This window comes from Ursus americanus, chromosome 2 (assembly GCF_024610735.1).
Source record: "Ursus americanus isolate L20-20 chromosome 2, mUrsAme1.1.p, whole genome shotgun sequence".
NCBI lineage: Eukaryota > Metazoa > Chordata > Mammalia > Carnivora > Ursidae > Ursus > Ursus americanus.
In genome coordinates this window covers 72,173,356-72,187,123 of record NC_142128.1, presented here as the reverse complement: position 1 = coordinate 72,187,123, position 13,768 = coordinate 72,173,356, and the positions used below count along the sequence as shown (strand labels likewise).

The 13,768-nt window shown below is 39.9% G+C and overlaps 2 protein-coding genes across 3 annotated transcripts in view; one reads left to right on the top strand and one right to left on the bottom strand.

The window, feature by feature from the left end:
• DENND1B (DENN domain containing 1B) overlaps nucleotides 1-8,676 on the bottom strand; it is a 243,538-nt gene extending 234,862 nt beyond the window's left edge. For both annotated transcript variants that reach the window (XM_045787733.2, XM_045787734.2), the window contains exons 1-2: nucleotides 8,544-8,676; nucleotides 6,368-6,432 (exon numbers count right to left, since the gene is read on the bottom strand). In XM_045787733.2, the coding sequence (XP_045643689.1) occupies nucleotides 6,368-6,432; nucleotides 8,544-8,560 (82 nt within the window). In that variant the 5' untranslated portion in view covers nucleotides 8,561-8,676. The remainder of the gene's footprint in view (nucleotides 1-6,367; nucleotides 6,433-8,543) is intronic.
• On the top strand, nucleotides 8,559-11,621 carry LOC148110656 (uncharacterized). Its single transcript, XM_087857509.1, has 2 exons — nucleotides 8,559-10,062; nucleotides 11,499-11,621. The coding sequence occupies exon 1, from the start codon at nucleotides 8,559-8,561 to the stop codon at nucleotides 9,087-9,089; it is 531 nt and encodes a 176-aa protein (XP_087713635.1). The 3' UTR covers nucleotides 9,090-10,062; nucleotides 11,499-11,621.
• Nucleotides 11,622-13,768: the final 2,147 nt, after the last annotated feature.

Here is a 13,768-nt window from a genome sequence, read left to right as displayed (position 1 = left end):
TTCCAAAGCCAAATATAAAAGTACAGCTATTCTTAACTATCTTCTTTATAAAACCAAAAATGACATATCTCAAAGGTATGGTTCTAAAAAACCACATTAAGTTTTGTTCCTGGTTAGCAAGTATGAAAAATAAAAGTTTCGCTTGCTTCAAAAATCTACAATAAAAAGCTAATGCCTTCAGTCATAACGGCTCCAATTTATCCACTTGCATCTAGATTGAGAGGGACTCAGAAAGAGCTCTGTAAGGAACACACAGCTAGAACAAAAACATGGTAACTGCATTTGACTCAGATTTTTCTTCCGTGTTGGGCAATATGTAAAGTCTACTAAACCATTTTATTCTATGTATAATTCATCAATTCCACTTTCTAAATGTTAGGCTTTTTATTGGGTTTTTGGTATGTGTGGATGGGTACAAATGGGTTTTAAGGTAGACTGCAAAACATACATATATAGCAACTGTCCCAATAAATCTTGTGATGTGAGAAGACAGAAAGGTGGGTCCTGAATGGGAAGAGCTTAAGCACAGAGTATCCCTAAACAAGCCCACTGGCCCAAGACACATATGGTCATATATATTTCTATTGTCCCTGCTCCTGTCATATCAGCGCACACTTCAGATCAGTTCTACAACAAGCAGCTCTCAGTGAATTAACCTGATCATTTATCTGACCAGTGGTTGGCACTATGCTAGGTCCAATTTCTTTTATTCATTCTGTAAATATTCACTAAACATGCCAGATACCATGCTAAGCTTTTCTCTAAGGATATGAATTAATAAGTCATGGCCCGTTTCTTAAAGAATTTATTTTAAGCAGGGTAAACAGACATTTAGACCTAGCTATATGTCTATATATTACTATATCAGACATATCTACAAGAACAGTAAGTGCTAAAATACAGGCAGAAGCAAAATGCTGTAGATTCTGTGTAAAAAGTATCCTTAGAGACAAAAACTATCAAATGCAAAAGCAAGCCTAGAAATACCCTTTCTTGTGCCAGGCATGGAGGTTACTAAGTTAGGATTCTTTGGCCTCGAGTTCTGATTTAAGAAAAGAGTAAGAGGCAGTTAAGCTATTAACATAGCTGAAGATCAGAAAGGTGGATAACTTGATACTGGGTTGGATGAGTTTATAAAAGTGGAAAGTCAGTAGCAAAGGAGGATTTGTTCCCAAGAGAAATTATTCTACATAAAGAGACAGGAATAAAGAAAACAAGACCTAATAAAGATGTGTTGAAAACTACAAATAAATAGCTAGGACTGTTAGATCAAGGATTCACTAAACACAGAGATATAAATCCTAAAAAAGATGAGTAGTGAGTGGGGACGGGGGATATACTGAGCCAGCATTGATAACCACAGGGAAAAAGTTCAGTAATTTTTTTAATGTGGAATTACCCTTGATTCATTAATTTCAGAGAAGACACTGCATTCCTTTTTTTTTTTTTTAAGATTTTATTTATTTATTTGACAGAGAGAGAAGCAGCGAGAAAGGGAACACAAGCAGGGGGAGCGGGAGAGGGAGAAGCAGGCTTCCCACTGAGCAGGGAGCCGGATGCGGGGCTCGATCCCAGAACGCCGGGATCATGACCTGAGCTGAAGGTAGACACTTAACGACTGAGCCACCCAGGCGCCCCACTGCATTCCTATTTAAAAATACATGTACCTGGGGCACCTGGGTGGCATAGCGGTTAAGCGTCTGCCTTCGGCTCAGGGCGTGATCCCGGCGTTATGGGATCGAGCCCCACATCAGGCTCCTCCGCTATGAGCCTGCTTCTTCCTCTCTCGCTCCCCCTGCTTGTGTTCCCTCTCTCGCTGGCTGTCTCTATCTCTGTCAAATAAATAAATAAAATCTTTAAAAAATAAAATAAAATAAAAATAAAAATAAAAATTCATGTACCTGTATAGTGACTAACATAATGTAATAAAATTTAAAAAAATGAAAAAAAGTAAAAATACATTTAAAAAATTAAAAATACATAGACCTGCACCACATATAGTTTAAACTCTAATATATCGTCACAAGGTAACAACGCAGCCTATATTGAGCTGATTCGAGGCCACTACACAATGAGAGGCAATACAGCAGACTTTTAAAGTTAGATTAAATCTATTTAAAAACAATAGATTAAAATACAGACTCTGGAGCTAGACTACTTTGGGCAAGCTTCTTCATTTCTCTGTGCTTCAGTTTCTTCACGTGCAAAATGAAGATAAACATTTCCTATCTTGCAGGATGTTTGGGGGATTGAAACAGTCCACATACCAGAGCTAGAATTGAGCACAGCACAAAGTGCTATGGAAGCAGTAGCATCGTGCTGCTGCTGCTAATGCTACTATTACTAGCACTACTACCACTAGAGGCAAGGGATCAACAAAATAGAAAAGAGAAAGCTACAGCACCAAAGCCACTGCCTGAAAGAAAAACCCGAAGAGGTGGCATCGTCGGCCTTGTATTGAGGAAGGGTTACTTTTCAGTTCCCTGAAGTCCTGAACCACATCGGGGAACACAGGGGCAGTGTGGTAACTGTAACTTCTGCCGTCAGAATTGAGGAGAGGCCATCACTGCTGGCTCTAACTTCTCTGACTGCTGGGAAGCATGAAAGACAGCAAAGAAAGAGTGACCACAGCAATTCCCTTGGAAATCTACCAGGAAGAATATTAAGATCTAAATTTTGGCACTTCACTCTTGGATAGTTGTAGCAGAAGTTACTAGGGACGTTGTCCCACCAGGGAGACATCCGTAAAAATAGGGGCCAACCAGTCTGTCAGACACCATCACAACCAGTTCTACTGACACAAGGGAACACGAGAGGAAGACACAACCAACCACCCTCATGGCCATATTTTTAATTGGTGGGGCCCTCCATATGAAACTATTTCCCAGTGTTCTAAAGTGTGCTGTTTTCAAAAAAGCAATGTACTGTCTTTGAAACAAGTCCAAATAGCAATAGATCTTCATTTGATTTCAACTAATACCACTTCAAAACACCAACTGAAACTTAATTAAATAATAATTTGTCTCTAAAGATATTTATGAAGTAAACTACACAGGATAAATGAAAGAATTTAGAAGCTCTCTTAGAAAGTGAACAAGAGAAACATGCCAAATATCTTAATGTAATATCATCAGTCTTAGCATAAACCAAATTTATCCTGAGCATGGTATTTTCTATTGGATCAAACAGATAGTCTTCAAAAAATAAACCAGTAGGGGCACCTGGGTAGCTCAGTCAGTTAACCGTCTGCCTTGGGCTCAGGTCATGATCTAGGGGGCCCTCTCCCTCTGTCCCCACACCCCCCCCCACCCCGCTCATGCGTGCTCTCTCTCTCTCAAATAAAAGCCAAAAAAATAAAAACTAAACCAATATTTGAGAAATGCAGAAAGCATTTAAATTGATTTCCCAATGTCTATTCTTTGCCAGTTGTTTAATAATAATCAATCATAATAATCTTGCCATTCACCCCTCTACCACTACCTCACCAATGATTATTTTAGGAATGTTTAGGCCCTTGCCAACTTAGGCCACTGGGATCCAAAGTTCTGGAAGATTCTGGGGAAAGAAATTTTCTAGCTCTAAACAGAGTGCCATGAAAAGCCAGTGTCTGTCACCCCCAAGGTCATAAAAGAGAAAGTCGAGTTCCTATAACCACAAGGAATCTAAATCTTCCTCCAGTGATACCAATTACTATGAGTGGCAGAGCTGAGATGCAGAAAGAACCTGGATCTTTGATGACCTACTTTTAGACTTCCTCTTATATAAACTATTAAGTTTCATCATTACTTAAATTGGTTTTATATTTGTGCCCCAAAACACCCTAGTTTACATATTTTGTTTTCCGGGTTTATTACTATATAAGAATGTTATCCATGTTCATTTGAAATGTTAGCAAAAACAAAATCTATCCTACTTTAAACAAACTGATACTCATATCAGACTGATTAAAATAAATAGGTTTTATTGACAGTTAAATAGGAATATTCCAGTAACTCTCTTTAATAATTTCTGAACTGTTTCCCTTTAATATTTATCAATAAATTTGAAAATTAATAAAAACATTTAGAAACATCAAACTCTCAATTTGACAGAAAATTTAAAGCTCAAAAAGGTGTAACTTGTTAGACCCTAAAGTATTAGTCGTATTTATACTATTTAAGTCACAACTAAAAGAAGAAAAGTTGTTTATGCTTCTTATACAGTTGACTTTAGCTTTATTAGAAATCTTGAGAATTTGTTGCCCATAAGTCATTATTAATGGACTACATGGGTAGAATGGATTAATTGTAACCTATAGAGAGGCTGAAGTGTTTCTTTTAACCATTTGTTATATACCCAACTTCACTGTGCAGATAAACTATTAAAATACACATGAAGATGTTTCTAATGAGTAGTGATTTAAACAATAACAACAGCAAAAGGGCAAGAAAGTAATAAAAGAAGAGCACAAGTAGGAGATAAAAACTGGAATAACTAGTTCCTAAAAATGGAAAAGGGCAAAGGAAGGAAGGCGTAAAGTTTCAGAAGTTTTTATGGAAAGGTCACAATCTGATCCATGTACAGACTGGGTGTTATATAAAGTAGATCGATTGCTAAAGCAATCAAAATTGCTTTAGCATGCATTTTAAATTACAGAGAAATCGTGTTTTCTAAAGGAATTTAGCCTGTTTTACAAACACATCAGGTGAGCATTAATTCACCCACCTTAACTAATGTTATAGTATAGGCATTCTGAAGATTTATTCATACCATAAATACACTAAAGAACAGATTTAAATTGGAGCTGAAAAAATAATGTATCCATCTGAGTCTTCAAAGAGAATTTGGTTAGGCCTGGAAAGAATGTAAACAGGCCAACTTTAATACATATAGGACAACAAAAGATAACCTTAATTGGAAAAAGCTCCCTACAACCTAGGACCACTCCCTGCCTGGGGACAAACCTGATCACAGGCTATAGTTGGAACAGGTCAGAAATACAACAGGCAGGGCTGGTAGAGTCAGGAACATGCGTGACTTCCTACCTAAAATTAGCCATGCCCATTTTACCACAAGCTGGGTTGGGCTCCTCTATTTTAAGGTGTGCAGCTCCAAATTGCTTAAAAGCGTATAATTGCTGGCCAGTTTCTGGAGCTAAGAGTGTCAGCAGACTTTCCACCAAGTCTTTAGAATGGACAACTAGTCTCCATAAAATCCCACGCTTAATCACCATGTTATCTAGCATCTAAGTACACGGCAAGTGAAATCACACACTGGAAATATCCATGAAAACATATCACACAAGGACACATCAAAAAGGAAATAAGCAAGAAGAGACAGCCCTTATTCCTTTCCACCACACCTCCCCCTGATGCACACAAACTATATACGACAAAAGTAGGGGAAAAACTGACAAAAGTGTCCTCATCTTTTCAGGAAATTATATAGAACTGACAGGTGAAACCCTTCCAAGTGATGTCACACCATTATTTACCTCTCTCTGAAAGTGCTTTGCTACTGGAGTAAATCCAACAGAAGAGGCTACTCGATCTGCATTCTTTTTTTTTTTTTAAGATTTTTTTTTTTTTAAGATTTTATTTATTTATTCGACAGAGACAGAGACAGCCAGCGAGAGAGGGAACACAAGCAGGGGGAGTGGGAGAGGAAGAAGCAGGCTCATAGCGGAAGAGCCTGATGTGGGGCTCGATCCCAGAACACCGAGATCACGCCCTGAGCCGAAGGCAGACGCTTAACTGCTGTGCCACCCAGGCGCCCCTAAGATTTTATTTATTTGACAAAGAGAGAGACAGCCAGCGAGAGAGGGAACACAAGCAGGGGGAGTGGGAGAGGAAGAAGCAGGCTCCCAGTGGAGGAACATGATGTGGGGCTCGATCCCAGAATGCCAGGATCACGCCCTGAGCGGAAGGCAGACGCTTAACGACTGAACCACCCAGGCACCCCTCAATCTGCATTCTGCATTCCGGAAACATTAGAAGGGAATTGGTGTGGCTCCCATTGTACTGGCAAGAGATTTTCACTAATGTTTAAAAAAAGGAACTAAGGTTTCAAAAGCAAATGAAAGAAAATGCAAAGGTGTGCCCTACCGCCAAAACTAACCATCACTCTATCAACAAATGATAAAGCTGAGTTCTAAGTTATATGGCCCTAACGTACACCTGAAATTTCAGCTGCACGGATAATCCTCATGGTTTCTACAACCTCATGGCAAAAATCCACCATCTACTTTATTAACAGCACCTCAAGACACTAGATGCTAAATATACATTTAGTACTATTATTATCCTGATAGTATCATGTTCTAGCAGTCTACAACACGAACACTTGTTTTGATAGACTGTTATTTTAAGAATGAACAAAACACACATACCTTCATTTTCAGAGGCATGACATTTCACTTTCAATACCAAGTCAAAGGTTCTTTCTGGATTTTCCCTAAAAGAAAAAGAATTTTGTTTTATTTCCTGTGACAAATAAGCACCTCTGCAGAGTTTATATTTTAACACAACAAACTAATCATCTTCTTGTTGCAATGTATTCTATGTAACTATATGAGCACAATGTAGAAAAGAACAGTTTTTTCCCAGTTCAGTAATGTAAGGGGCTTAGGAGTTCTGAGACCTGGGGCAAACATCTAACCTCTGAGCCTGTTTTCTCACCTATAAAGTGCCTTGCTCACTTCAAAGAATAGTTGTGAGGATTATAAATCAACTAATGTATGTGGAAGTATTTTATAAAGTATTAAGTGCTATATAAATGTGAGGCATTGACTTTATCCTATTGAATCAAAATTGGAAAGCCAGTATGCTCCTAAGTATTTCTACCTTTTCTTGCCAAGAAAGCTGGCCAGCAGGTTCTCAGGCTTTTTTTTTTTTTAAGGACTTGCAGTATAAGTGTAAATGATGAATACCTGGTTCCACGTGACACATTCTAGACCACCATAAAACAGTTATAATGCTCCTAAATTTGACACTTCGCATATGCTTCTCTTGAAATGTAATTACTGCAAAGCAGTTTAGAGCAGCAAACTGTACATAAACTCCAAGGCAACAACAACAACAAAAACCTTGTTTTATGTCAATTATCTTTAGAGAAATTAGAAATAGACATCTACCTTGATACTAGATTTTCCCACTAGGAACAGTAGTTTTTGCTTTGCTTCATTCAGAAGTTTTCCACTTCTTTGTTAACTTCTCACACATTCAACCAATTAATTGGTTTAATTTCAAAAAAGCAAACTGAAACCTACTGAGACACACTTTAACAGTTCTGTTTTAATCTCTTTCTGCTAGAAGATAAAAGATCAAGCAAAATCTGATACCACAATGTCCACGTGACCAAAGTGTTAATCTATCTGTTATTCCTGCGAAGGAGACCTTAGTGTCTTTGTACATTGGCTGTTTTAAATATGTACCTCCTTTAATAAAGAATGCCAGTTTTGGCTTCTAAATAAACATTCATTTTTCTAAATTTATTACAAGAATCTAGAATCACAGGAAGCAACAAGCTATATAAATTAATTTGCAAATATACATTTCCTCAGCCCTCCTACTATTAACTTGTTTCGGTGGAAATAATATGGATTTAGGTGACCTCCTCCCTCATAATCCAATTAATGTCAAAAAGTATACTTTTAAAATAACTTACCCTGCCCCCCACGTCAAACACTGAAGAAAATAATTTTCCCATTTTCCTAATATTTTTGGATATTTTTGGAATCTCTTAGGTGTAAAAATTAAACGATTCAATTATATTGTGAAATTTTACAAGCCTTTCACACTAATACAAATATACATAGTATTCATTATTTTAAACTGGGGGGGGTGTGAAAAGGGTGTTAAGGGAAGGAGAAATTCTTTGCAAAGTAAGTTTCAGGAAACACACACACACACACACACACATAAAACTCACACCTCTAAGACCCAAAACAAATCACCACACTTACTCAAATTGCTTTTTACATAATTAATCTTATAATGAAAAATATCCATTGATGCAGACACATAAAAACACGATCTAATTGGATACCATTTTGCAGGCACCATGCATACACCCAGTGCCTATGTAAACACCTATCAGAGGCCAATTTAATTTTATAAGAAAAATTGGAAGAAAACATCTGGGAAACTGATAACTACACTTAAAAATGAAATGGTTATCTTCACGTTAGGGAAATACTTTAAAAAATAATAACCGCTTAACCTCAACGCTGACGCCCTCCCGGACACCAGCAAGACACAGACAACCGACAGTCACGTCTGCCACACTCCGGGAGGAACAAGAAACCCACAGCGGGTGGTGGCAAGAACCGCCGGGCCTCCTCCACTACCTAGAGATGCGGGCGTCGACGCAGCGCTGCCGGCCGCTCCCGGAGGAGCGGCGCCGACCCCGCCGGGCCGGGGACGCGGGGCCGGGCAGGCTTTGCGGCCTAGCGCTGTCCCGCCTGCCGGCCGCGCACGGGGGGCCGGGCCAAAGTCGCCGTCTGGGGGGCCGGCCGCCGCGGGACGCCCCCACCTCCCGCCCGCCCGCCCGCGACCCCCACTCACTTGGTCCTGCAGTCCATGGTTACATGTCGGTGTGGGGCTGTCCGTCCCGCCCCCGCGCCGGCCTGGAAGCCCACTGCCCGGCGCTGGGAGGGTCGCGCCGCCCCCGCCCACGCTGGCCGCCCCGCGGGGAAGGAGGCTACTCACAGCGGCGGCGGCGGCGGGCCCATGTCGGCGGCGCCCCCGGCGCTTCCCCGCCTCCCACCCCACCCCCCAGAGCCTTTTTGTGACAGCAGCAGCAACAGCGGTGGCGCGACCGCCGCCCCCGTCTTCGCCGGCCGCCTCCCCCGCCGCCTCCGAGGCTGGGGCCTCTCAGTTCCTGCGACCGGGGCCGCCCGCAGCGACTCCTGCACCTTCTGCAAACCAGGAAGTCGCCGGGAGGGGGAAGGGGCGCGCGGGGGCGCTCCTGGCGGCCTCACCTGGGCCGCGCGGCCCGCGGGCCGGAGCCTGAGGAGGAGCCTGGGCGGGGTCCCCGCTCCCAGAGTGGCCAGAGGGTCGAGGGGAGCGCAAGTGTCTGCCCGGATGGCCCACGTACCGCTTTGTAACTGAGCCAGGAACGCAAGGTGCCCCCTGTGTCCTCAGCCCTGGACCAGCCGACTTCCTTTCTGGGTCCAGTCCAGGCTCCAGGGCTACAACCCACCCAAAAAGCAAAGTAATTGAAATAGTACCTCGATTTGCAGTATTTTCCACACCATATGCACACGGAATTGGATCGCTAATTAATAGGTATTGTTTGCTAGAACCTGCGTCGTTTGGGGGCGTTTCATTTCGCTGCAGACTGCGCTTTCGGAGCTCAAGTTGATGCTCCTGGCTCCTGCCTCACTCCAGCTGTGGCCTGGTTACTTACTGCTCTCTGAAATCCAGAGCTGCCCCCCTCCTGATTCAGGAATGTTCAGACATGTGCACCTGCTAAATAGCCTTGTCAAGTAGCAAAATGGTAGCGCTCCGCTTGCCTGCACATATGGAAGCCAGACGTTCTTATACCACAGCACCGCAGCCACCAAAGACTGACTTTGGACACATTCTCCAAGCGGCAGGCCTCACAGAACTGCAGTCTAGGAGGCTCGTGGAGGGCACAACTGAGGGTGAGAGGGGCCAGTATACAAAGCTAAAATTTACAGGGCACTAAAGTACCTGTTAAGCAGGTTATATGCATTGTCACAGTACTTGCCATAACGCAATGGGATGGATACTTGCATCAGCATTTTTATAGATGAAGAAACAGGCCAAGGTAATCCAGTAGGTGATGGGAAAGCTGGATTTCAGAAGGGGTCTACTTGATGCTGATATCTACTTCTACCACGTACTGCCTCTCCGTATTCTGCTGCCTTGTATCTAGGATCTACTGAGAAGAGATGTAGAAAAAGTCTCATAATGCATATTTAAAAAGATTGTCCAGGATGGGACTTTACACAGAGATCTTCTGGAGAAGGCTTTTCTGACGAACGTTACCACCCCAGACACATGGCCCCAGTGTTTTTCATCCATATAGGGGTTGCTTCAGACTTTATTCATGCAAAAGGTAAGATGATGAGAGGAAACCAAATGTGGTATGAGTAGAGTATGAGTAATGAGACATAAAAGTCATACAAGGAGTCTTGGGAATTAAATAAAGAATTCAGAAGCAAAAACCTAACATTAAATTCAGTTACGCAGATCTTAAATGTTCTTGCCAAAGGTAGGGGTTACTTGATCAACAAAATGAAATATATTTCATAGACACAGACCTGAGAGTCAAAAATAAGGTCAGGACATAAGAGGGAAACAAAAATATTAGATTTAAGCATGATGTGCTGTCATAGCTTGGTTTGGGGTGAGACACTTCAGTTTCTCGGTTCCTAGATTTGTAAAATGGGAATTATTACTTGTATATCACATGAACAATGTGATATTCAAGTTTAAAAGTATTGCACATTGTGTGATCTTTTAAGAAATTATTCTGTGGATTTCAGTTTCACAATTAGGCAATCTATACCACATAATTTATTTCCCAAATGAAGCTTTTTTCTACCTAAGAACTTACCATAGTCCAAAGCCTTGACAAAAATTCTGTAGACTAAAAACCACTTCTGTTCCAAGTGTTACTAAATTTCTCAAACTTCTCCTTTCATTATAATTAATACTTTTCCCAAGAAAAGGAAACGTACCCGGGATGCCTATATCAGGAGTATTTGATCGTGGTAAGGAAATATTAATACAATTGTTTTCCCTATCTATTTGTTGGGATTTAAGTGACAGTCCTACCCCTGCATAATATAAAATGTTATTTTTTTAAATTTTTCTTAAGTACATGAAGGGAAAACACTGCATATGCACACACAAAGCAAATCATTTTAAGCCAGCTCTTAGGCTGACCATGATGAGGAGTTCCATTTATCTATTCTGATATTATTGAGGTAAAAGGAGTAGGAACACAGTTGGACACAATTTGCATTATTTGTTAAAAATTACTAAAAAAGGAATCTTTTTGTACACTTATTTTGGTGATATGTTTCATGAAGCCAGTAGTATTATTTTAGCAATGCTCACTTCATATGGAACTTCCGATATGACTGATAGAGAAGTGTGCAAAGCGCAAGCCTTCAAGCTGATACTATATCTTCACAAGATCATATTTCAGCAGTAATATTTCCTGTTTGACAACTGATACTAACATTTTTCAGGACCACATAGTCAAAGAACATGGTCTACATTGTTACCAAAGAACGTAGAACTATATGCCAAAGAACTATAAACTAGTAGTCTTTTTCAATGTTTTAAGCTCATTTTAAATTCTTTGTATGTTTTCAGAAAGAGTGTATGTTCAGCAGGTCTTGGGCAAGGTGTTCTAAAAATATGTCCTTGAGCAGAACTTGCCTATGGTTTTGCCATAGCTTGCTTGCCCCAAATTGCAATTCTCTGCAATTCCCAAATAAACCCATTTTTGCTGGAAAAATAACTGACAGTTTTATTTTTAAGGTTAACATTACTTTGGTGATCAGAAGTGGGATCCAGAGAAGACCCTCAGCAACTCTGAGGCTGGTGAGCAAACAGATGCCACAGAGTCAGTTGGGCCCGTTGCTTTCTTGCGAGCCCTGGAGATCGAGGGTAAGTTTCTTCCTGGATTTAGAGCTCCGCTCTCTTTGTGTTTGGGCTCTCCAGGTTTTATTCAGGTTGTATTTTTAAGGCCTGTCCTTTCTGAGAGTACTTGTTTGTTCTTTGGTCTGACTCCTTTTCAGAACCAGATTGTTTCTAGTGGAACTGTGCCCATTAGAAGTGTGCTACCTTCAGTCCAATTCCTTTTCAGAACCAGACTGTTCCTGGTAGAACTGTGATGGCCTTTGCTTTGATTCCTTCTGGAACTAGGATGTTCCTGTTGAAACTGTGCTGTTTAGGAATTTTTCTCTTTGCTCTAGAAAAACCTCTAAAATATGGAATCCCACTCATCAAAATGCTTTGAGAGTAGTGGGTCCCCCCTCAATTACTGAGACCCTCACGGTTTTATGTTTAAAAACTGTTGTCTCTCTTCAGTGCATTTCTAAACTAAATGGATCAACTTAACCAAAAGTAATTCAGAACTTCAGTGACCACAATGGGAAACTTCATTCTCCCCAAACTTACTTGTTTTACTTTAAATTAGAAAGCTGCAGCTCCTAAGAAAAACAAAACAACAAGCAAACAAAAGGCCTTGATCAAGTATTATGATTGTGTTATTGATATTTCCTATTACTATGGTTATGTTATTGGTATCTTCTATTACTGAATTTGCATCAGCTTCACAATTCATTCGTAGGAGAGATGACTTAAAATTTCCTAATATGATGGCAGATTTGTTTATCTCACCTTATAGTTCCATCAGTTTTTGTTTTAAGTCGTTGAGGCCTGTGTTATCATCTGCAAAGCAGTTTATAATTGTTTTATTTGCCTGGCAAATTTATCATTATGTTGTGACTTTCTTTAACTCTAATAATGCTTTTGCCTTAGCATTTAAATGGCTCTCTTCTGATTAGTATTTGCCTAGCATTGGTATAACTCTTTTCACTCTATTACATGAAAATTTTCTAAGTCATTACATTTCAGATTTATCTAGCGAGTATTAATTTTGACTTTTAGTCTAGTCTAATAATCTTTGACTCTTAGATCAAACATTTAGATCATTGCATGTTTTATGATTGCTGATATATTTAAATTTATTTCTGTCATCTAATGTTGTGCACGGCATTTGTTTTCTTCTGATCTGTGTTGTTGTTGTTTGCATTCACCATTGCCTTCTTTGGAATTATTGACTGTTTTTATGCTGCCACTTCTCCTCCTAGACTCTAGTTTGGAAGTTATATATTCTACTCCTGTTCATTTAGTGGTTATCCTAGACATTTTAATAGGTAAATATTAACTGATTAAATTCCAAATTTATCAATCCGTCAACCTTCTCCCAGGCAGCACATGGACCTTTAAAACACTTTTAAAACTGACTTTCATCAGTCCTGGAAAATTCTGAACTCCATTCTCTCTCCCCTTTCCTTCTGGGACTCTTACTGTATATACATTCTCATTTACCCTCAAAATTTGTTAACATTTCTTTCATAGTTTCTTCCTTTTTTTTTTTTTTTTTAATCTTCCTAGGCTGAATTCTGGATAATTTTGCAGATATCTTTCTGTTCATTAATTCTTTCTGTGGCTGTTAAATCTTCTGTTAAAGCTATCCATTTAGTTTTTAATGTATATGATTTTCATTTCTAAAGTTCTGTTGGTTATTTTAAATCTACTTTCTCTTCATTCATATGTTAAGCCTCTCCTTAATTCCTTAATATGTGTTTAACATATAGATTTCCTTAATTCCTTAATATATATTTAACATACAGATTTTCAGTTCTATTTCTGATAAATCCAATATCTGAAGCATCTGTGAGTCTGATTCTACTATCTGATTTTCTTCTGCTGGTGCTTACTTACAGTCTCTCTTTTTTTTTTTTTTTTTTTTCCTGTTTGGTGATTTCTTTTTATCTTGCCTGATCCTTGGAGTTTTATATGTGGAAATGTAGTGAGATCTGAAAAGAGGAGTTCTCTTGAAAGAATATTCATTTACTGTTGGTAGATGTCGGGGGTGGGGGAGGGTGTCACTACCCAGTCAGGGCCCTTTCATACTACATTCTCAACTTGAAATTTTTCAAACCACCCATGTGAGATCTGGCTTATAGTTATGAATCCTTAAAGATTCTTCTCCTTCCACCTCCAATTCTGCTCCAGTG